Source organism: Erythranthe guttata, chromosome 14 (assembly GCF_056151865.1).
Source record: "Erythranthe guttata isolate IM_541 chromosome 14, IM_541, whole genome shotgun sequence".
In the NCBI taxonomy this organism is placed as follows: domain Eukaryota; kingdom Viridiplantae; phylum Streptophyta; class Magnoliopsida; order Lamiales; family Phrymaceae; genus Erythranthe; species Erythranthe guttata.
Window position 1 is genome coordinate 25,385,364 of NC_142546.1, and position 21,760 is coordinate 25,407,123.

The following is a 21,760-nucleotide window of genomic DNA, read 5'->3' on the forward strand; positions in this document are numbered from 1 at the left end:
TAACATTGTGCGTGATTTTTAAGGATTAAGAGTTTCGTTTCTCTGATCGTGTGTGACTCAAAAGAAATACGTACGAGCAAATGAGTAAAAGCTAGTGTGAAGAAAGAATCAAATCAAATAATCGACAAATATGTAGATAAACACAGTACAAACTTAATGAATCATCAATACAGATTTACACCGATTATATAGATAAGAGATTCGAATACCTCATCAAGAAGTCAGAGAAAGCAACTGCAACAACAATGGACACCCCTCTACACTGAAATGATAAAACAAGAAAGGAAAAAAAGAATCCCGGGTCAAAATAAACTTCCAAAAGGGTTTATTCTACAATGCACAAAAGCCCCTCCTAAAAAAACACTCCACACGAGTTATAATATAAGTAATAATTCACACCGAACGACTAAATTTCAATTTCCATTTAATTACGAGCCACCGGCAGATGAGCCTTTAGAACCAAACCACAAGCATTTATCTTTCACGGCTTCTGTCTCGTTTGCGTATTCTTTAAATCTGTACTCATCCAGCTTGCAAGAAGCAGGCACTTTTCCTTCGGAATAACATTGACTGCACAAGCTCAAGTGCGATTTCATCTCCTTGAAGCGGGACCCAATGATTGGATATCGGCAAGTAGCACAAATATGTCTGCCATGGCGACTCCTATCCCCATTTTCGAGCTTCAATAGCGTCGAAATTATACCAAACCCCCATTCTTGATCATCAAACATGGCAACAAATTCTGTTACAGAAACCAAAGAGTCGTCTGTTTCTCCATGAATTTCGAGCATTTCACTAATGCCGTGCGAAGGAATGTAGATTGCCCTCAACAGTTTGATGTATCTCTGAGCATCGGATTTCTTTATCTGCGTGCTGCCTTCATTGACAGGTCTCCATAAAAGTGATTCGTACGCAATCTGCTTTCGCCTGTCTGAAGAACCACCACATAGTGGAGCAAGAACAGCAAAAAACATGCCTAAATCGATTCGGCCAAAGTCAGATTCATCCAACACAGAGAGGATTTTCTGGTTTATAGCTTTGACAGATCCTACAAAAGTTTCGGGTTTCAAGAAATTAAGTAACTTGCAAATAATAACTTCGAGCGAAGCCTTGCGTATTGACTTCTCGGGTTCGCCAATCCCTGAATAGGAGACTGGAACATCCGATTCACTCATTTCTTTCTTTAGTAGTTCAACATCGCACCGATTCAATCTTGTGATCCTCTGAAAGGCTCTAATATCGAGAGCAACAGCTAGTTCCGGCCGCAGCGTAGTTTTCTGGCCCACAACCTTAAATTTCGACGGCTCTACGGTAATGAATGCCGCCTCGCCATTGCCACTACCGTTCCCCCTCAACTTTCTCTTTTGGAGCTGCTTCAAGTGTGATATAGCATCGTGCAATTCGACCCTGTTTGTCATTTTCAACGCTTCTTTCAAAGCCTTCTTAGCTTCCTCAGTTTCTCCAGCTCCTAACAAAGAGACAGCCTTGTTCAGTTGCGCCCTCCAATGATTCGGCCACACGCTCAAAACCCTAGTATACATCTCCGAAGCCCTCTGGTACCTGCCCATGTCCATATAAAGCCCTCCCAAATTATACAGAGCATCCACATGGCCCGGTTTTAGATCAATCGCCTTCTGAAACTCCTTGATTGCATTCTCATCATCGCCCATAGCATGCAACGCAGAAGCCAAATCACAATGGGCATCAGCATAATCATTCTTCATAAATATGGCCTCCTCTAACGCCTTGACAGCTGCCTTATACTCTCCGACACCAAACAGAGCACTGCCGAGAAGCTTCAGTGCCCTAAAATGAGTGGGACACAAAATAGCAGCCTCCCTATAATGCTCACAAGCACTGAGAACCATGCCTTCACCTTCGAGTGCAATCCCAAGATTCACATGAATCTGAGGCAACAAATACGCCCATTGATTCCCACCTGCCTCTGCCGCCTCTAAAGCGAGCAGAAACTCTGCTTTGGCCTCGTTATGCCTCCCAAGCACATACAAACAATTCCCAGCCCGGAAATGCGGTTTCACATCAAACGGAGTCAGTTCACAAGCCCTCTTAAAACTCACCAATCCCTCCTTAAATAGATAATGCTCATACAACACACGACCAATCGCCATTTGCCCGTCAAAAGCTTCGGGTCTTGATCTTGCCCTATCTGCCCTAGACCTCAAAACACCCAACTCCTTCACAAAAGCTGCATAATCGGGCCCCGACTCATCCCAAATTACTCTCTTGTCCGAAATCTCACTTGATGGGCCCAGCTCTCTAGACCAACCAGGATCAGAGAAAACATCTGAGTTGTCATTCTTGATCTTCCCATCTTTCATCTGTTTCGTTTTCAACCTTTTGATTAAAACCTCCAAGTCATCAACAAGCTTCCAAGTATCATCGAACACAATGCCATGGTTCGGAGAAGCAGCCCACGCGGCCGTACGCAGCTTCTTGTGGGGTTCCATTACACGCTCGTCTGCAACAACAGATGAGGAAGAGGCCGCCTCTTCGGAGGCATGTGAAATTCCATTTTTGTCCTCCAATGGTTTGAGCTCGAGGCCAAGGGCGTCGAAATCTCGATCCACGTCACCGGCCCCGTCGTCGTAGGTGCGGAGTAGGCCGTCAAAGGTGAGGCCTTTCTCTCCGTCGATGAAATCTCCGTACGTACGGAAAACCTCGTCGAGTATTGCACTGATTTGCTCGACGCTGAATTTAACCCTAGGGTTGACGGCCACCACCAAAGCCGCCATCTCATCCCGGCTCAAACCGCCATCCCGGTTCGTGTCGAATTGCTGGAATATCCTCTTCACTTTCTCCGATCTGCTCCCTCTAGTCGTCATATTTCGATTTCACCCCGAGTTCCAGTCCGTTTTAGGGTTTTGAATTGGAAATGCGGGACTGAATTCGAGATTTTGGTAATTTTGGGGAAAATTGAAATCCTGGATGAAAAGGGTAACCTAAACCAGAGCTTCAATTTCCAATTACTCGCCGGAGGAGGATAATTGAAACTCTAAAATCTCGAAAAGGGAAGGTTTTGAACGAACATCTGACAGTTCGAAACCTCGAGAAAAAAAAGGGGGATTTTCCAGCTATGCGGGAGGGGGGGTTTAGTAGCGAATCAGAGAAAACAGCTATTATTCCGAAATCTGGTGGCGAAAAAATTCTTTGTAGATTGTGTACCTGCTCCCCTTGGCTGGATTAGAATCTTGTTCGGAAGGCAAAGAAGAAGGATTCTGCTGTGTGTTTGTTTCTCTCTCTAGATTCTTTTCGGCATTTGTTTTTTCCTTTTCTTTTTTTAATTAATTTATTTTTATTTTCTTGATTTTCTCTAGCTGTGTGATTGGTGATGGAATGAAGTGGTGGGCACAGAGACAGACTGGGAATTAAAGATTTCTCTTTTATTATGGGATTATTATTATTATTAATAATAATCCTTTTGTCAATTTGTCACATCTTTTTTCGGATTAACGGTAGCTTAGTGGTGATCATTATTATTGCCTTAATTATGACAATTTCTTACACTTCAGAGAAATACTTTTTGTGGGATTATCATATCACCTGATTGACTTCATTCCTATCTCTTTCAATCTTTTTTTATAAGTAAGATTTTATAAACAAAAATTGCCAAGTAAATTAGCAATATGGAGCTTTTTAATTATTAGGGGTCATTAGCAATAAACCCCTCATATCGCTAAGAAATGGTGATATGTCCACCCCTTAAATCTTTCTTTGTGATAACCCCCTAGAATTTTTATTTCCAATTTTACCCTTATGTCAATTATAATATGTTGCCTCAATTATTCCTTTTTTCTCTCTTCTCTCTTTCTCTCACACACGTTTAAATGCTAAAAAACTGCTACCAAATATAAAAAAAAAATATTTTTTATTTTTATTATTTTCGAACATTATTTGGTATTTTTTATTTATTTTTTAATATTTTTTTAATAAACATATTTTTTAATAAAAATATTTTTTTTTATTTTTTTTAAACAAATAAAATTAAAAAAAAAATTCGACTGATTAACTACCCGAATGTGACTATAGTTGAATATGACTATATGTGACTATATCAACTATAGTCATATTCTTTTTTATATTATTTTTTTACATTTTCAACTTAAAAAATCCAATTATATAGCGTGGAACAGTCATGTTTACTAAATAATATAAAACAACGAATATGACCTAATGTTTACGAAAACAATCCAATCAACATCCACACACAAAAATCACTATTTGAATCTTGTTATTACAAGTCAACTTGAAACGATAAGAAAAAATATATTCGAATATGACTACAGTCATATTCAACAATAGTCATATTCTAATATGACTACAGTCATATTCAACGATAGTCATATTAGAATATGACTACAATATGACTATATTACTGCTGTTCAAATTAGAATATGACTAGAATATGACTAGAATATGACTATAGTCATATTACTGCTGTTCAAATCAGAAATTGTATTTTTCAAAAAATACATAAATAAAGATAGAAAATAACGAAACAGAGGGAGGGCAAGTCGATGACAACGGCCGTTGCAGCGGTGAACGAAAGAGACAGTAAGAGAGGCGGTGACGACAGTGGTGAACAAATCTGGCAAAAAAAAAAAAAACTAAGAAATCGAGAGAAATAATCAAAAAGATAGAAATAACCTTATGTGGAAACAAAGGAGGCAGCGGCGGCAAGTGGTATCCACGCTCAAAGATTCTTAGATAAATAAACGAACTTGAACAACATAACGAAAAAAATAAAAATCACAACTCTTATCATGCCAATCCACAAGTGTCAGTGTATACAAACATGCTCTAGGATCCGAAATAACAAAAACTCTGAAAATTAATTAAATGCAAGATAATTGAAATCTATGCATTCATGACAAACAAATGATAAAATCGAAAAATTCAAACCCAGAACGAGCTTTACGGTTAATAAATTGGAGAAAAAATAAAAAGTAAATTCTGCCGATTAATATTATATATCTCGGCAAGCAGCGTAGGGAGAATGGATGCATCGTTCGAGTGAGACTAAGAAAAGCTCAGAAAATTAATAAAATGCAAGATAATTGAAATCTATGCATTCATGACAAAAAAATGATAAAATCGAAAAATTCAAACCCAGAACGAGCTTTACGGTTAATTAATTCGAGAAAAAATAAAAAATAAATTTTACCGATTAATATTATAGATCTCGGCAAGCAGCGGAGGGAGAAGGGATGCATCGTTCGAATGACACTTCGGAGTAGCGCGACGGCGGTTCTGGTGAAGGGCGGCGGCGGTGATTTGGCGGAGAGCGGCGGCTGTGGTGAGAAATTGGGCGGCGTACGGTAATTTTCAGAACTCCGTCGGTGTCTAGCCGCTAGTCCTTTACCGCCTCTGTTTGTCGACTCCGGCCACCGGTGATTTTCTGTTGCCTCTTCGATTTTGTAGTGATGGAAAGAGTAGATCTAGGGTTTGAAGAAGAAGAACAATGAAGAGAGAAAAAAGATCGGTTGAAAAACCGAGAATGACGACTAATAGCGGAAGAAAAAAATTAGGATTTAAGGTTATAGGGTTGGGGGTATATTTGTCTTGTCACATAAGTCTAGGGGGGTTTCACAAATTAAAACTGGAATTTGGGTGTATGCAAAAGTCATTAAAGTCAATTGGGTTTAGTTCAAAATATTTTCTATTTAAGGGGGGTATTGCATATTTCCCCTAATTATTATTATAGTGACAGGTGGCGACAGTTTGTGACGCATTTATTTACAATTTTTTTTTCTAGGGATATATGACATACCAATATTAATTAAAAAAAATAAACTGAGGAATATTGAATTTAATTAGGATTAATGTTATTGTATTTTGATTCGTTCATATTATACAAAGAACTTGCAACAAAAACAAAACAGAACATTTTATATATATATATATATATATATATATATATATATATATATATATATATATATATATATATATATATATATATATATATATATATATATATAACAATCCAAACCAACAAACCTATTGATGAACTTGAATATATCAATCTGCGAAGGGTAAACAATGGAAATAACTTTCTAAAGCTATCAATATATGATCACATTCACACAGCTAGTTCTGTAAAATTTACGTTGTATACATCCCGAATGTTTTTTTGCCAACGGCTCTTAAACCTCCTCCTTTCATTTATCGAAAATTTCATCAAGAAGATTCCAGAAAAAAAATTAAAAAAATCAACTATATTTAACACTATTTATTTCATTCTATCTTATTGACTTTGATATACAATACTTGGGGGAGTTATTTAGACGGATTCGAGGCCTTCGGGTAGAGACTCACTCTCACCGTCGGGTGAGAGTAACTTGTGGCAGGCATAATGTACAGCAGAATGGAATGCGGCTGGATTGTCGATGAATACGAAATGACCACCCTGCAATTATATAATATGAAGTTCCAACTACGTCTTCATCTTGAGAAAAATCGAGTAGCAAAAGAAAATGAAGCAACATTGTATCGTAATGGCGTAAAAATGTAAATAATCTCGCATGTAAAGATACCTGAGGAACCCTTATAATCTCGCATGGAACTTTCATTTGTTTGCGAGCTTCTTGTGCTCCAGTGTAATCCATCCAATCTTGAAAACCGTATATGAATGTTGTTGGTACTTTCCAATCAGATGCACTGCACAAAGAAGACATGTAGATTATTAACAAGACGTAAAACATGAAAAAAAACTTGTGAATTTCCATCGGGGAGGAATTGTTGTTTACCGGTAAAATTTACATTATAAATTCTAATCTATTAGACGCATATTTCCTAATCTATAAATTCTAATCTATAAAACTTATGTGTAGTGTAGTTATTAAATTCTAATCTATAAGATGCATATTTCCTAAATCCAGCTCTCCGTGCCCAATTTAAGCAAACAAAAATCATTCCGAGGCCTTAAAAAGGAAACATAAAAAAGAAGGGCTAAATCACATAAGTTCACATTCTAATACAGTCAATAGAATTGTATTGCATAGTTAACCCCTGATATTAAGACTAAATATATTCAATTCTTGATTCGTTAACCCGTTAATTTTACTCCTGGTACAGCTCGCAGCAATCATAAACGGCCCAAATTACTAGGTTTTTTACCATTGACAAATAAGATCCTAATGGTAGAACTAGAAAGCAATTTCCCCATTTTTTATATTTAAAAAAAAAAAAAAAGCACTTTCCCAGTATAACGGGAAAAACAACTGGAGCAATGAAGCCACTCACCAATGCAAAAGTGGCATCCGAGCAAAAGCCCCAAAGGAGAAGATATGCTTCAAGCACAACTCTCCACTTGCTTTAGCCGCTAGAGTATGATACACATAATCTTAAGAAAGAAAAAAATAGCCCATGATTAGAAGAAAAATTATCACCACTAAATGGAATTAAACTAGTTAATCACAAGCTAACCTGTAAATAACTTAGATTCGTCCTCGGTCAACACTTCTCCAGTAGAATAGGAGCCAAATCGAGCACTTGTATATTTCCGAACAATATTTGGACCCAAAGGACCTAAACCCCTGCATTATTTGAAGGAACTGAATCAAGCTCAACAACAAATGACATATTGCTATTTCCATCATCATAAAGGATTGTAACAGATTGTAATATGTAGATTGATGAAAGCTAGAGCAAGTAGTATATGCTGTATCGAAGTCTACAAGTAGTTAAGGCATGATTTATCCATTTTGACCACAGAATTCAAGATTGAAAAGAATGTCAGTTTCGTTCTCCAACTCTTACGTATCGACAGCTTCACCCTACCACAAATGCATCATCTCAAGTGGCAAATTTCCAATGTATTTCCTTACAATGTTAAGGAAGTTCCATCGAGGAGAAAAAAACATAGTATCATGCTAAGTTAACATAACGAAGCAATTTTATGCCACCCCATTCATAAGGCTTCATGGTAGTTGTGATGCAGTTGGTACCACTCATGACCGAAAGACAATTAACGAAACAATGACACTAAGACATATATGCAGATTAAGGAGAACAAGAAGTACCTTATTATCTTTTGCGGGGTAAAATTAGACTCCCATAGATGATTTATAACGGCACCTTTCCATGTTGCTTTAAATTGAGTAAGCCGCTCGGACATATGTTGTTCTTCTGAAGAAAATCCAGCTGGTCCTACTAAAATCAACTGCCGAATGTGCTCAGGGTGCTGCACGTAAACAATTGTGGATGATGTCAAATATGGGAAAATAATCGTTTATATTGACAGATAATAAATAGGTATATGGCAAAAAAAACAATAAATATTCAGATTCATCTACCTTTAGTGCATATTTAGAAGCCACATATCCACCAAACGAATGTCCAAGTAAAATGAAGTTGGTAAGATTTTGGGCCTTGCGCCATTCCTCAAATGAATCGATGAACCAAGCCTCGGTTTCTGCATCAAATTTTAGAGCATATAACAACCATCTTGACTTGTTGATCTTAGAGATGAAGCTCCCCGTAAAATTACATATACACATCGTTATAATCGATAACATAAACTGTTAAATTTGATATCTATCTAGAAATTAGAAACAAGTACTTATCGCATATTCGATAGTGTTAGTTCGAGATTAAAAAAACTAACCTTCAGTGCTTTGACATGTGAAATCTGGTCTACTGGATCCACCCCAACTGCGAAACAACAAAAGTAGATAGAGCAAGTTCATTACAAAGATGTTTATTATGCCCTTATTCTTCTTCTAATCACAAATTAATAAGAAAAGGCTGAGAAAAACGAACACGAACACCAACACTTACCCAAGCTGATCAATCGCAATAACTTTGAAATGCTTAGCAAGCGCGTCAAAATTGCGGAAAAAGAAGCCTTGAGAAGCACCATAACCGTGCACCATAACTAGCGTCGGTGATCCCTCTTTGCTGTCAAACGTCACCGTATTGATAAACCTGGGTTCATCGCTCGTTGACCTAAACCACCGGGTTTTCGAACCGGGCGGCCCCGATCCGATATTAACCTGCTCCTGGCGATACGGAGTCCTACCCCAAAACAAAATTAAGCGACGGCGATTCTAATTAGTTATTATCAAATGAAACCAAAATAACATCAAATTGGAGCTTCGTTTCAAAATTGAAAATTACTTGAGGATAGAGAGGAGGCGTTTTTCAGCGGCGATGATGTGGTCGGTGGAAGTGGGTATCCAGCGGAGTAGGGATGGCCAGAGCGAGCGTTTCTTCGCCGCGACGGCGACGGCGGCGCCGGCGGTGGTGGATGAGGCGATCTCCTCCGCCATTTTGGAGAGTAAAATTGATGATGATTTCGACAACCTCCGCAGAAGAATGCTCATGCAACTCCAAAATTAATGCCGATTTTTGTTTTTTCTTTGTGAGAAAGAGTCCAATCGAAGTCGGCGAATTTCAATTCTATTTTTCTTTCGCTGCGATTATTATTATTATTATTATGCAGCAAAAAATTACTATTTATATGAATAATTTAAAATTTCTGGTGTTGGAAATGAAAATTCGAGATTCCATTTTATTGCCGACTGGCCCCTTCCACACGCTTAACTATTACATTTCTCAAAGAAATAAAATAGATTGGTTGCGTGTGTGCTGACGTATGTGGAAGTTGCTGAGAAATGAGAACGTTTCTATATAATTTTAATTTTTTTTTTTTGATAAATATATAATTTTTATATTGACACTATGAATGTGATGAAATTAAATAAATTATGTACTAAAAAGTTCACTTGCGACTCAGACGTTCTACAGCTCCCACACGACGTGTTTTCGTTTAATCTATCCAAGGCAAGTCATACAACATCATAAACGATATTTACAAATCTGTTATTAGAGCAACAATGCTCCATATTTATATGACTCAGAGAATTTTTTTTACAAATTTGATTGGAAAAGTAAACTGTTATTAGAGCAACAATGATCCATATTTATATGACTTTTAGAACTTTTTTTATAAATTTGATTGGAAAAATAAAATCAGAGAATAAAAAAAAATGTACATTATGTTGATTCTTGACCGATGACCATAATTCTATGGGCCTTAAATCTTAAAATAAGGCCAAAAGCCCACTAAATATTAGTTCATGAAGGTCCAATTTCACAAGTCAAGCCCATAGCTGGATCGTGACCACATTAATATTAATTAAAAAAAATTATTATTACAAAAACAAAAAAATCTGGAATATAGACAGTAGAGGAAATTTAATCTTGTAGAATTATTTGCAAGATGCCAAAAGAAAAAAGAAAGAAAAAGAATTATTTGCTGATTTTATCTCTAAAATCAGCATTGTAGAATAAAATATTTAAGGTTCACAAGGTGAATCTCACACAGCAATTTCACAGTACCTAATACTGGAGACAGAAAATTAACCAGCAGTTCATATCACCAAAATTCATCATAAAGCTCAGGAAAAATAAAGTATGAAATTTCAACAAACAAAATATTAAATGAATTGGTTTATACAGATCAAATATGGTCCTTGCCATAAAAATACGAGAAGAGCTTTTATTCACGAGAAATCAAACTTCTCTACATCCCCAAACATAAACTTCAAGCCAAAAATCTCAACTACAATCGAGTGAGAAGTACTTCTTAGTCTGCTCTCGACTGTCCAGCACGAGAAGAGAGGATGATGCCAACGATGAGACCGTAAAGAGCCAAGGCTTCAGCAAAAATAAGGATAAGAATCATCCCTACGAAAAGCTTTGGTTGTTGTGCATTGGCTCTGTTATACAAAATAACGAGCCGAGTAAGAGAACAGAAAATCCAGAAGCATAAAATTAAATCATTTAGTAAATTATACAAGCAAATAACGTAGATTATAATCGGAGTGACGTGAGCACCAGTCCGCTTACAATCATCGAACATAGATTTGCACACAATACACATGTGGATGTGTGTAAAATAGGATAATTAACTATACAAGTGTATGTATGGTGGGATCTACCCGATGCAGCAGATAACGAAACCCCCCTCCCAACTATATTGACATGTAACTCGACTACTTGAGCGAGAAAATACAATAAGTGCAGCAAAGCGTCTACCAGATTTTACTCGTGAATCCATAATATTATATACTGATATCAATACGATCGTCCTAAAATCCGCAGTCCGTATATCATGTTTCAACTTCAATTATATACTAACAACAAATCCAGTAACTAATTACTAGATATCTGTAGTCACAATTCAATCCAATCCAATCCAGAAGATTATCTTTCAATTTCAAGGTTAACACTGATTTTGCTAATCAGAATTCGAATCGAATCAAATAACCAACACAAAATCAAAATATTTTGAATCATAATGCTGAGATAAAAAATAAAAAAAATAATAATAATAAAATCAAAAAATCAACAAAAAAAATTCAAATCTAAGAAGGATCCAAGTGTAGAAATCACCTGACACCGGCATCGCCAACAATTCCGATGGCCATACCAGCAGCAAGGCCGGCGAGACCACAAGAGAGACCAGAAGAAAGGTGAGCATATCCATCAAATAGGTAGTAAGACTTTGCCTTAGGGTTAATACCAGTACTGATAATCACAGCGATAATCAGACCGTAAATACCCAACACTCCGGCCATAACCACCGGAACAATAGATTTCATCACCAGCTCCGGCCTCATCACACCCATCGAAGCAACTCCGACGCCGCTCTTCGCCGTGCCGTACGCCGCTCCCATACCTACGGAAAACAGAACGGAATAAGTAAGTAGTAAATTCGCGGCAGAAATAGCCTTAGATCTGAAAAAAAAAATCAAAACACATCTTACAGGAGAAGACTAGAGCGGCGGCGGCGCCGAGGAAGCCGAAAAAGGGAGCTGTTTCATCGCCGCTGAAGGTTGACGACATCTTTTTTTCCGACTTGGTTTTCTGCAGAGATCGGATCCGAAAGTATCTTCTGTTTAAGAGCGAGAATCCACAGGCGCAGAGAGATTAATAAACAGTCTTTTTGTTGGATTAATTAAGGCCTTTTATATAATAAAATAATAATATAAATCATCAGGTCGATGAGATAAGAAAGTGGAGGAGTTGTCCATGAGTTGGATTCTTATTCAAATTACATTTTCACCCTTGGTTGACCAATATCATGATTTATTTGTTATCAATTTTAAAATCTACTAAATTAGTCCCTATGATCAAAATTGTTATTATTACTTTTGGTTTTTTTATGGAATTAAAAATAAAAAATTGTTTGGGGATCGCATAAAAAAAGAGTGGACACGTGCCTTAATTTTTTCTCCCAATTTTTACCTTACAAGAAGGGTAAACTACGGTCACCTATGAGGTAATGTCAAATTACAAAAAATCCCTCATATTTGAATAATTACAATCATCTTTCAATTATTGATCTTCTTACCCGTCTACCCTTACGTTGTTAAATTTAATTGAATCTTCTAGATTATGTAGAATATTCTCCAGTTTGTACTTGTTTTACTCCATTCGAGCTCCACATTTTGAAACAAGACGGTCATAGATGTGTCTCTTCGCTTGTAAATACCAGATTGTAGTGCATTAGAAACCGCATTTTTAACAAAACGAGTACAAACTAGAGAACATTCCACGGAACCTAGAAGATTATGTTGAATTTGACACCATAAGGATAGACGTAGAAGAAAAATCATAGTTGAGATGATGATTGTAATTATCCAAACAAGATAGGATTTTTTCATAATTTGACCTTACATGAAGGAGGTGGTTGGAATTTACCCAAATTATATTTGAATCTAGAGGATGTTCAGCCCAAATTATAATGGGCCAAAACTAAAGTTGGGCCAGCAGGCTCGATTTTGTAAGCAGATGATAGGTCAAAACTTGTACCAATCTTCTGCATTTTACAGACATAAAGCAGAGGCATTTACATTTATCTGACCATAATTTAATTGACGGTGGTGGGTTATAAATTCTTGTAATAAATTCTGCACCACCAGTAAGAATCTAACTTTTACCTCTGACCATAGATTTGCAACTATTTTACATCTCAATTTGGAACTATTTATAATTAGCTTGTTATTATAACACCTCAATCATTACATACTTTTCATCAATTTTAATGTTGACATTTGTAAACTAAATGCTGTCACAAATGCTCTTAATATAATGTTATAACTACCATTAAATATTAATCCAATTCCATGTTGTGATTTGATATTTTCATCTCATATCTGATTTAAAAATAAAAAACAAACAGGCACCAAGAAATCATTCCCACGCGGTTTGCATGCGCGTGGTACTCTCTCACGTCAGCGTTTGTGGACCCCACATCGGCAATTTAAAACCAAACAAATGACATCCCACCCAATCACTTCCGAATAATGTTCCCGTCTCTGTTTCTTTCGTTCCACATACTGATTCTACCTCTGTTCCCACAACCGGATTTTCTCCCACGCGCCTCCGCCGCCGGCGGAAAGTGGGATGTGCTCCTCTCAAACATCGGCGTCTCCGCCATGCACATACAGCTCCTCAACAACGACCGCGTCGTCATCTTCGACCGGACGGATTTCGGCAGCTCCAACATATCCTTGCCGGCCGGAAAATGCCGCAACGACCCCAACGACACCTACTCGACGGTGGATTGCACCGCCCACTCGGTCGAGTACGACGTCGTCTCGAACACCGTCCGGCCGCTCACGGTGCAAACCGACACCTGGTGCTCCTCCGGCGCCGTCGCACCCGACGGTAGTTTAGTCCAAACTGGAGGCTACAACGACGGCGACCACGCCGTCAGAACGTTCACACCGTGCAACGACAGCTCCTGCGACTGGCAGGAAATTAACCTCGCACTCATCAAGAGAAGATGGTACGCAACGAACCACATTCTTCCCGACGGGAAGCAGATCATCATCGGCGGGCGGCGGCAGTTCGGTTTCGAGTTCTACCCGAAAACATCGCCGGCGGATTACAAGTCGTACAACCTGTCGTTTCTTGTTCAGACATACGACCCGTTGATCGAGAACAACTTGTACCCGTTTGTTTTTCTGAACACAGACGGTAATTTATTCATCTTCGCCAACAATCGAGCTATCTTGTTCAATTACTCGAACCGAGTCGTGGTGAAAACCTACCCGATTATTCCGGGCGGGGATCCGAGAAGCTACCCGAGTTCGGGTTCCGCAGTTTTGCTTCCGTTGAAGAACAATTCCGGAGCAGAAGTTTTGGTTTGCGGTGGTGCTCCGAAAGATTCCTACGTCAACGCTACAAATGGTATCTTTTTGCCAGCGCTTGACACGTGTGGCAGGATCCGGATAAACGACCCGAATCCTCAATGGGTCGTGGAGACAATGCCAGTTCCTCGGGTCATGGGAGATATGGTGTTATTACCAAATGGCAATGTGTTGATTATAAACGGGGCGAGATCGGGTACCGCGGGTTGGGAATACGGTCGGGACCCGGTTTTATCGCCCGTTATTTACCGACCCGATAAATCGATTTGGTCCAGATTCGAGGTGCAAAACTCGAGTACTACACCTCGGATGTACCACTCGACGGCGGTATTACTACGCGACGGTCGGGTTCTAGTTGGTGGAAATAATCCGCACGCGTATTATAATTTTACGGGAGTTTTATTTCCTACTGATTTAACCCTAGAAGCGTTTTCTCCTTCCTATTTGGATTCGAAATTCGCGAATTCGCGTCCGGTAATTGTTACGCCCGTTTCACCGCATGTAATCGGGTACGGGCAAGAATTGACGATTGGTTTCGCAGTCGCTTCGGGTAGGATAATTGGGTCTTTGGTGAAGGTAACGATGGTGGCACCCTCGTTTACGACCCACTCGTTTTCGATGAATCAAAGGCTATTGGTACTTAGTGGTGGGAATGTGACAACATCATTTGATAATACTACATATCAAATTCGGGTCATAACACCGGGTTCGGGCATTCTTGCCCCATCCGGGTACTATCTACTTTTTGTGGTGTATCAAGAGATTCCTAGTGAGGGTATTTGGGTCCAAATCAAGTGAATTATAACATTCTTTTTGTATGTATGTGTGTATATATATAATTAGACATCGCCCCATTATATTCCATTTTGATTTCAAATTATTATTATTTTTTATCATAATTATTAGACTACTTGCAAATGTAGAGTAGAAACACTATAAATACAATGTCTTGGAGCAAAGTTGTAACAATTAATATTTTTATGTTGTAATGAATCTACTCTTTTTTAGGCTAAAAATGTATAATTTTTGAAATACATTTAAAAAATTAAACATTGCATGTGAAGAAGATGTATGGGAATCCAATTACATGGTCGAGTCCGTGAGGATTGGCAGTCACGGGGAGCCTTATCCTAACACTTCACGCAATATATCGACAGCTAGAGAAGCCTTGTCAATATATATATATATATATATATATATATATATATATATATATATATATATATATATATATATATATATATATATATATATATATATATATATATATATATATATATATATATATATTTTTTATTATTATTAATTTTTTTTTTTCTCCATAACTTCAAAAGAGCATAATATATGTGCAGCTAATAAATCAAAAGTACGTGCATTTTTTTAGTATATATTCAAAGAATTTTTGTGGTCGGAAGGTTATTTTACTCATAGAAGATCATTTAATACATTATATTTTTGCAAGTCAGAATAATTATTATACTCGTAAAATATTACAAGTTTTCAACTATCCTAATTTTTAAATACCCAAAATGGTTTGAATTGATCAAAAGAAAAGGGAATATTTGATATAAGATTCTTACGAGAGAGATTGTTCCACAAAAACGAAACAGACGTGGAAGCAATTAATAAGAGAAAAAAAGTCGCACAATTAATTATATGAGTTTGTGAAAGCTATAGAATAACTTATAATTATCATATTAATTATATTTCAAAACCTTCTAAAGAGTAAAAATATAATACCCAGCAAATAATAAAAAAAAAAAAAGGTCATTCAATTCAACATAAAATGATATAAAATCGTTTTTATTAATAATTCATATTTCACGTGAGATTATTTATTTACAGAAATATTTTTTTTGCAACATCTGTAATGGTGCACCTCTTGCATTTAGTGTAGTACCGTTGAAGAACTGAATCTCAATTTATAATAGGCCGAAGTTAGATAGTTATGGACCGAAATAAATTATTAAAAGCTCAACTCTATGTTATATATGTTTTGGCCCATAAAAGCTTAACTTGATTAATTAACTTGCCTTGATTACAAGATTAAGGATTAAGGATATAAAAAAAAAGGGAATATTAAAGATTCCTTTGTATTAGTGATTTGATATTTTATTTAAATTTTTAAATATATAAAAATTGGGGTAATATACTGCATTTAAATTAGAAAGCTTTACAAAATTATGGAAATATATTTATCTCAAATGATAAATATATTTCGGTGGCATAGGAGTAAATTATAGATTCCTTCTTAAAATATACTGTATTTAAATTGTTAAATTTTCAAATTTCAAAATATTGCATTTTATTAAATAGTATAATTATTTTTAATTTGAAATATGGTATAATAAAAATTATATACAAAAAATAGTGTATATTTAGTAAATAGTTCAATTAAAAAATAAAACATTTTTTTATTATTATTTTTAATGGAATGGATATTCGAATATTCTAAAATATTGAAAAAAAAAACAATAGAACATATTCCTTTATTTTAATATTTTTGTATTTAAAAAAACATTTTTTATGAAAATTATTTGAATATTCGTAAAAATATTGAGTTTTCATGAATTTTTTTCAATAAAAATATTTTGAAATACTGAAAATATAAATAAGATTTTTTTTTATTTCGAATTTATAAAATATTAACTTTGGAAATAATATATATACATGTGGTAATTATTAAATGATTGTGTAAATGTAAAATAGGAAAGAACTAAAAAACATCCATAAATAAAAATGCCACCTAATCAATTGAAGAATCCACATAATCAATTGAACTTCAACTAAGCAATTTTGACAAATGACATCATCATTTGCCACATGCCAACCATATAGAGCATAGATCCTCTTTTTTATATTATATATAGATAGATTTTGTTTAATTCTTCAATTCACAAAGTAACATAAAAGCCATACCAACTCACAGTTTCAGAAAAGAAAAAAAAATAGAAACATGATGAAAACAACACATTTTAAGAAATCAAATATGAAAATAATTAACTTAAACATGTTCAAATCAGAATCGCAGCGAGGTTTCTCTACACATGGGAATGACAAATCAAGGGAATTGCAATAAGGAAACCATGGTGATTTTTTTTTTTTTTTTTTTCTAAAACAAATGTCTGTAAACATGATTTTTTCGTTCAAAACGTTTGGCATGGGATGTTTTGAAACAAACGCAAACATCAGAATGGCTCGAAGAAATTTGCAGCCTTTCTTCGTAATAATAATGCGACAAGTAGAAAGTTACTCGAGAGATACATCGAAAATTTGAGCACATAAACTAACAGTCAAAGTTTGGACTACACCATCATGTAAATTGTAACACCAAAATTCAAGTTCTTAACTCATTCGTGCAAATATATAGACAGTTTAGATCGACAATTGTACAAACCAAATCGAAATCAATTAGATGTATTAATTAGATCATGTTGATGAAGCTAAACAGCTTAGCGTGATCAAACAACACCTATTTAATTTCTTTACGAGAAAACACTTAAGGGAGCTGTATCATCAAATCCAGCTGTATCATCAAATCCGTAATACAAACTCAAGCTCAATTTCGACTAAAACAGAAATTCAGAAATACTAATAGGATAATCACCAACCACCAAAATTGCAAATATATCAAAGAATGACCACACAAAAAAAGGTCAGTATCGAAAAACTCTACGAAACACTTCGGAAACCGAAGAGTCAAAACCCGAAATGGAAAGGGAAACGAAGCAAACTAGTATATTTTCCCATTTCTTTTTAATACCATGTCTTTTTTCTTTCTTTTTTTATTTAGCAACGCAAGATATAGAGAAACACGAACATAGTCAAAACCAAGGTCAGGATTCAACCAACAGCAGAATTGAAATTACACAAAAGAAAACATACAACCTCAAATTCCAAAATATTTTCCCTGCTAAACGTTCGTTGGGCCAGTCAGAACTGGTTCATAGGACGAAGGAGGTTGAGGAATTGGGTATCCACAAGCCGCCAGCACATTTGTGATGCAAGTCCAAAACGGTAGTGCAGTTGTACAAATGGCCGAGGCAACACCAACAGAACGCATAACCAAATTGAGTCTCTCAAGTGTATCAGATGAGCTGAAGAACACTTTTGAAATGATGCCTAAAGTAATTGGGTATACAGGATGTGCCCTCACGATAACTATACCAGCAGCTGCAAGAGCAGACGATCCTGCAAGAACCTGGGACCAGGTTGTCACGGCCAGCCAATTATGACCCAACCCTTTGCTAGTTACCCTTGGGTTAGTTTCTCTTGGGTTGGGAGTAGAGATCAAAGTCGGATTGATCAGATCGAAATTGGAAAATATTTCAAAAAAATTCGAAAGTACAAAATGAGTTTCAATTCAAATTCCAAAATTTCTGGAATTTAATAAATTCATTCCAATTTCAAAAGGCCCGGAAATTTTGGAATTTCTAAAAACAAATAAGTTTTTAGTTTTCAAAACTTAACGAACAATTTTCTGAAAATGTCATAATTTTACGAAAATAAGAACATCCACGTCGATAAAAGTAAAACTAGTAACTACTAAATTTCAGTTCAAAAAAATTAATAAAAATAATAAATCACATTATAATTTCCAACAAAACTTCTGAGAGCAATTCAATATGTCAAAATCCTAAAGCAAAACTTAAATCAAATTACTATATCATAAAACAACATAAGTATTTATAGGTGTATTTTTCGGAAAAAAATCGGAATTTTTCGGAATACTTTCCTACAAAGCAAATACTTTCCTACAAAGCTTAAATTTATTCTTTGTTCGTTTTCCATCACTTGAAGATATGTGAAAGGTTCACAATGTGACAAGGTTTGTTTTTCATCACTTGCACGGTTTGTTTTCCATCACTTGCACGAGATATGTGACAGGTTCACAATTTGACAAGGTTTGTTTTCCATCATTTGCACGACACATGTAACAAGGTTCACAATGTGAACACATGTGACAAGGTTCACAATGTGACAATGTTCGTTTTCCATCACTTGCACTTGGACACATGTGACAAGGTTCACAATATGAACACATGTGACAAGGTTCGTTATCCATCACTTGGACACATGTGACAAGGTGCTACACTTTTCCCATCATTTCTTCACTGTGGGGAATTTTGTGGCAACTTTTCCCATCATTTCTTCACAATTTGGATGCTAGGGGTAAATGGGGTAATACGAAAGATGTTGTTTCTCTTATGGACGAAGTTGTAAATAGGAATTTATATAAAATAAGCCGAAGGTACTCTCTCTCACACACACATACAAATACGTACACTGTGTGCAGTGCAGCGCCAGTTTGTTATTTCACACACCACACCTATACTCTGTGTTCTGCTCTATAAATACCTACGCACTTGTTTTTTTCTTATACTTCTCATTTGTTTTCTTCTTCATCTTATACTTCTCCTCTGTTTTATTCTTCAGCTGTGCTGTGGTCTCCTCTGTTTTCTTCTTCAGCTGTGGTATGAATGTTCTACTCCACTATCTTCCAAAGCGCACACACACAAACACGTACACAGTACAGTTATCATGCGAGTCATAATTTTTTTCCTCATACTCTATCAATTCTCTGCTTATTTACTGCATATTGTATGTGTATTTTCCTCTTCTGCATATTTCTGCGAATCTGGGTTTTTCTGGGGTATCTAATGGTTCAGATTTCAGAATTATGGGTTTGTACTTTAGTTGAATTTCTGATAGTAACAATCGATTGTGTTACTCTCTGGTTCGATTTTGGGTTCGTAGTTGATTTAGATTTCTGGATTTGTATTTGACGTTGCGATTTCTGCCGTTCACTTTTCTGGGTTTGAAGTTCTCTGGTTCAATTTTGGGTTCGCAGTTGATTTAGATTTTTGGGTTTGTATTTGACGTTGCGATTTCTGCCGTTCACGGGTTTGAAGTTCTCTGGTTCGATTTTGGGTTCGTAGTTGATTTAGATTTCTGGGTTTGTATTAGACGTTGCAATTTCTGCCGTTCACTTTTCTGGGTTTGAAGTTCTCTGGTTCGATTTTGGGTTCGTAGTTGATTTAGATTTATGGGTTTGTATTTGACGTTGCGATTTCTGCCGTTCACTTTTCTGGGTTTGAAGTTCTCTGGTTCGATTTTGGGTTCGTAGTTGATTTAGATTTCTGGGTTTGTATTTGACGTTGCGATTTCTGCCGTTCATTTTTCTGGGTTTGAAGTTCTCTGGTTCGATTTTGGGTTCGTAGTTGATTTAGATTTCTGGATTTGTATTTGACGTTGCGATTTCTGCCGTTCACTTTTCTGGGTTTGAAGTTCTCTGGTTCGATTTTGGGTTCGTAGTTGATTTAGATTTCTGGGTTTGTATTTGACGTTGCGATTTCTGCCGTTCACTTTTCTGGGTTTGAAGTTGACGCTCTGGTTCGATTTTGGGTTCGTAGTTGATTTAGATTTCTGGATTTGTATTTGACGTTGCGATTTCTGCCGTTCACTTTTCTGGGTTTGAAGTTGACGATCTGGTTCGATTTTGGGTTCGTAGTTGATTTAGATTTTTTGGTTTGTATTTGACGTTGCGATTTCTGTCGTTCACTTTTCTGGGTTTGAAGTTGACGCTCTGGTTCGATTTTGGGTTCGTAGTTCATTTAGATTTCTGGATTTGTATTTGACGTTGCGATTTCTGCCGTTCACTTTTCTGGGTTTGAAGTTGACGCTCTTGTTGGGTTCACTTTTCTGGGTTTCTATTTCTGGTTTATACGCTCAATTTTTAATTTATATTTTTTTATTTTTTTGGCAGGCCGTTTAGGAATTCGCATATAATTTGAGCTGAATTAGTTTGGTTATATTTTGGGCCCGAACAAAGGCTGAGCTAGCCCATTTAAAAGCCCAGCCCATTTTAATTTGATTGAATTCATTGACTTGGCAGAATTGCAATGGCACCACACCACGATTCAGAGTGTATCTGGTTGAAGAAGCGTTTTTCTCAGAGTGCGCTAGTGACTCCACAAGGCATGTTGATACTAAGCCGACAAGCGTGATTGAATTGATTTTATCCACCCTAATCCAGAAGCGGTTAGAGACCGCATTCTTGAACGTGTGAGAGATATATCGACCAGATATTTGCTAGAGTCGCCGATGCCGATGAATTTCCTCCTGTGCAAAAACGGAGCACCTGGTCCTAGACACGGCCACGGGCCGGTTCCGGGCCGGTTCGGACCGGTTCACGGTTCACATTTTCCGGAACCGGAACCGGCCCGTGGCGTGCACGGTTCACCGGGCCGGGTCGGCCCGCCGGTTCGGGCCGGTTCACGGGCCTATCCGGGCCGGTTCCGGGTCGGCCCGGAAATTTTGAATTTTTTTTTTTTTTTTTTTTTTTTTTTTTTTTTTGAAATATTTAATGAATAAGTAAATTAAAAGAAATACTTTTAAATAGATAAAGGAAAAGGAAATAAATGAAAAGTCAATTTAGAAGCTCAAGTTTGAAATATTTGATGAATAAGTAAATTATAGGAAAAATTGGGGTGTGAGGGTATTTATAGGAAAAATTGGGGGGGGTTTGGGGGCAAAAAAAAAATTCAAAAAAAAGCAAAATTGGGGTGTGAGAATAT

The 21,760-nt window shown here is 36.5% G+C and overlaps 4 protein-coding genes and 1 long non-coding RNA gene across 5 annotated transcripts; 2 read left to right on the forward strand and 3 right to left on the reverse strand.

Annotated features, from left to right (window-relative positions):
* Nucleotides 1-97: 97 nt before the first annotated feature.
* On the reverse strand, nucleotides 98-3,507 carry LOC105959560 (putative TPR repeat-containing protein At1g05150). Its single transcript, XM_012983697.2, has one exon. It carries the CDS (start codon nucleotides 2,841-2,843, stop codon nucleotides 429-431), a length of 2,415 nt encoding a protein of 804 aa, XP_012839151.2. The 5' UTR covers nucleotides 2,844-3,507; the 3' UTR covers nucleotides 98-428.
* Nucleotides 3,508-6,021: 2,514 nt separating this feature from the next.
* On the reverse strand, nucleotides 6,022-9,558 carry LOC105959562 (putative 1-acylglycerol-3-phosphate O-acyltransferase). The gene is made up of 9 exons (XM_012983700.2): nucleotides 9,139-9,558; nucleotides 8,800-9,036; nucleotides 8,627-8,673; nucleotides 8,316-8,434; nucleotides 8,043-8,203; nucleotides 7,447-7,556; nucleotides 7,264-7,363; nucleotides 6,555-6,678; nucleotides 6,022-6,427 (listed from the first exon to the last, which is right to left on the reverse strand). Exons 1-9 carry the CDS (start codon nucleotides 9,342-9,344, stop codon nucleotides 6,302-6,304), a joined length of 1,230 nt encoding a protein of 409 aa, XP_012839154.1. The 5' UTR covers nucleotides 9,345-9,558; the 3' UTR covers nucleotides 6,022-6,301.
* Nucleotides 9,559-10,443: 885 nt separating this feature from the next.
* On the reverse strand, nucleotides 10,444-12,126 carry LOC105959563 (V-type proton ATPase 16 kDa proteolipid subunit). The gene is made up of 3 exons (XM_012983701.2): nucleotides 11,793-12,126; nucleotides 11,419-11,704; nucleotides 10,444-10,742 (listed from the first exon to the last, which is right to left on the reverse strand). The coding sequence occupies exons 1-3, from the start codon at nucleotides 11,869-11,871 to the stop codon at nucleotides 10,610-10,612; spliced, it is 498 nt and encodes a 165-aa protein (XP_012839155.1). The 5' UTR covers nucleotides 11,872-12,126; the 3' UTR covers nucleotides 10,444-10,609.
* A 951-nt stretch (nucleotides 12,127-13,077) lies between these two features.
* On the forward strand, nucleotides 13,078-15,063 carry LOC105959564 (aldehyde oxidase GLOX). Its single transcript, XM_012983702.2, has one exon. The coding sequence runs from the start codon at nucleotides 13,335-13,337 to the stop codon at nucleotides 14,979-14,981; it is 1,647 nt and encodes a 548-aa protein (XP_012839156.2). The 5' UTR covers nucleotides 13,078-13,334; the 3' UTR covers nucleotides 14,982-15,063.
* A 4,392-nt stretch (nucleotides 15,064-19,455) lies between these two features.
* Nucleotides 19,456-21,697, forward strand: LOC148765517 (uncharacterized). Its single transcript, XR_016029517.1, has 2 exons — nucleotides 19,456-19,657; nucleotides 20,950-21,697. It is a non-coding gene; the product is annotated as an uncharacterized LOC148765517 (long non-coding RNA).
* Nucleotides 21,698-21,760: the final 63 nt, after the last annotated feature.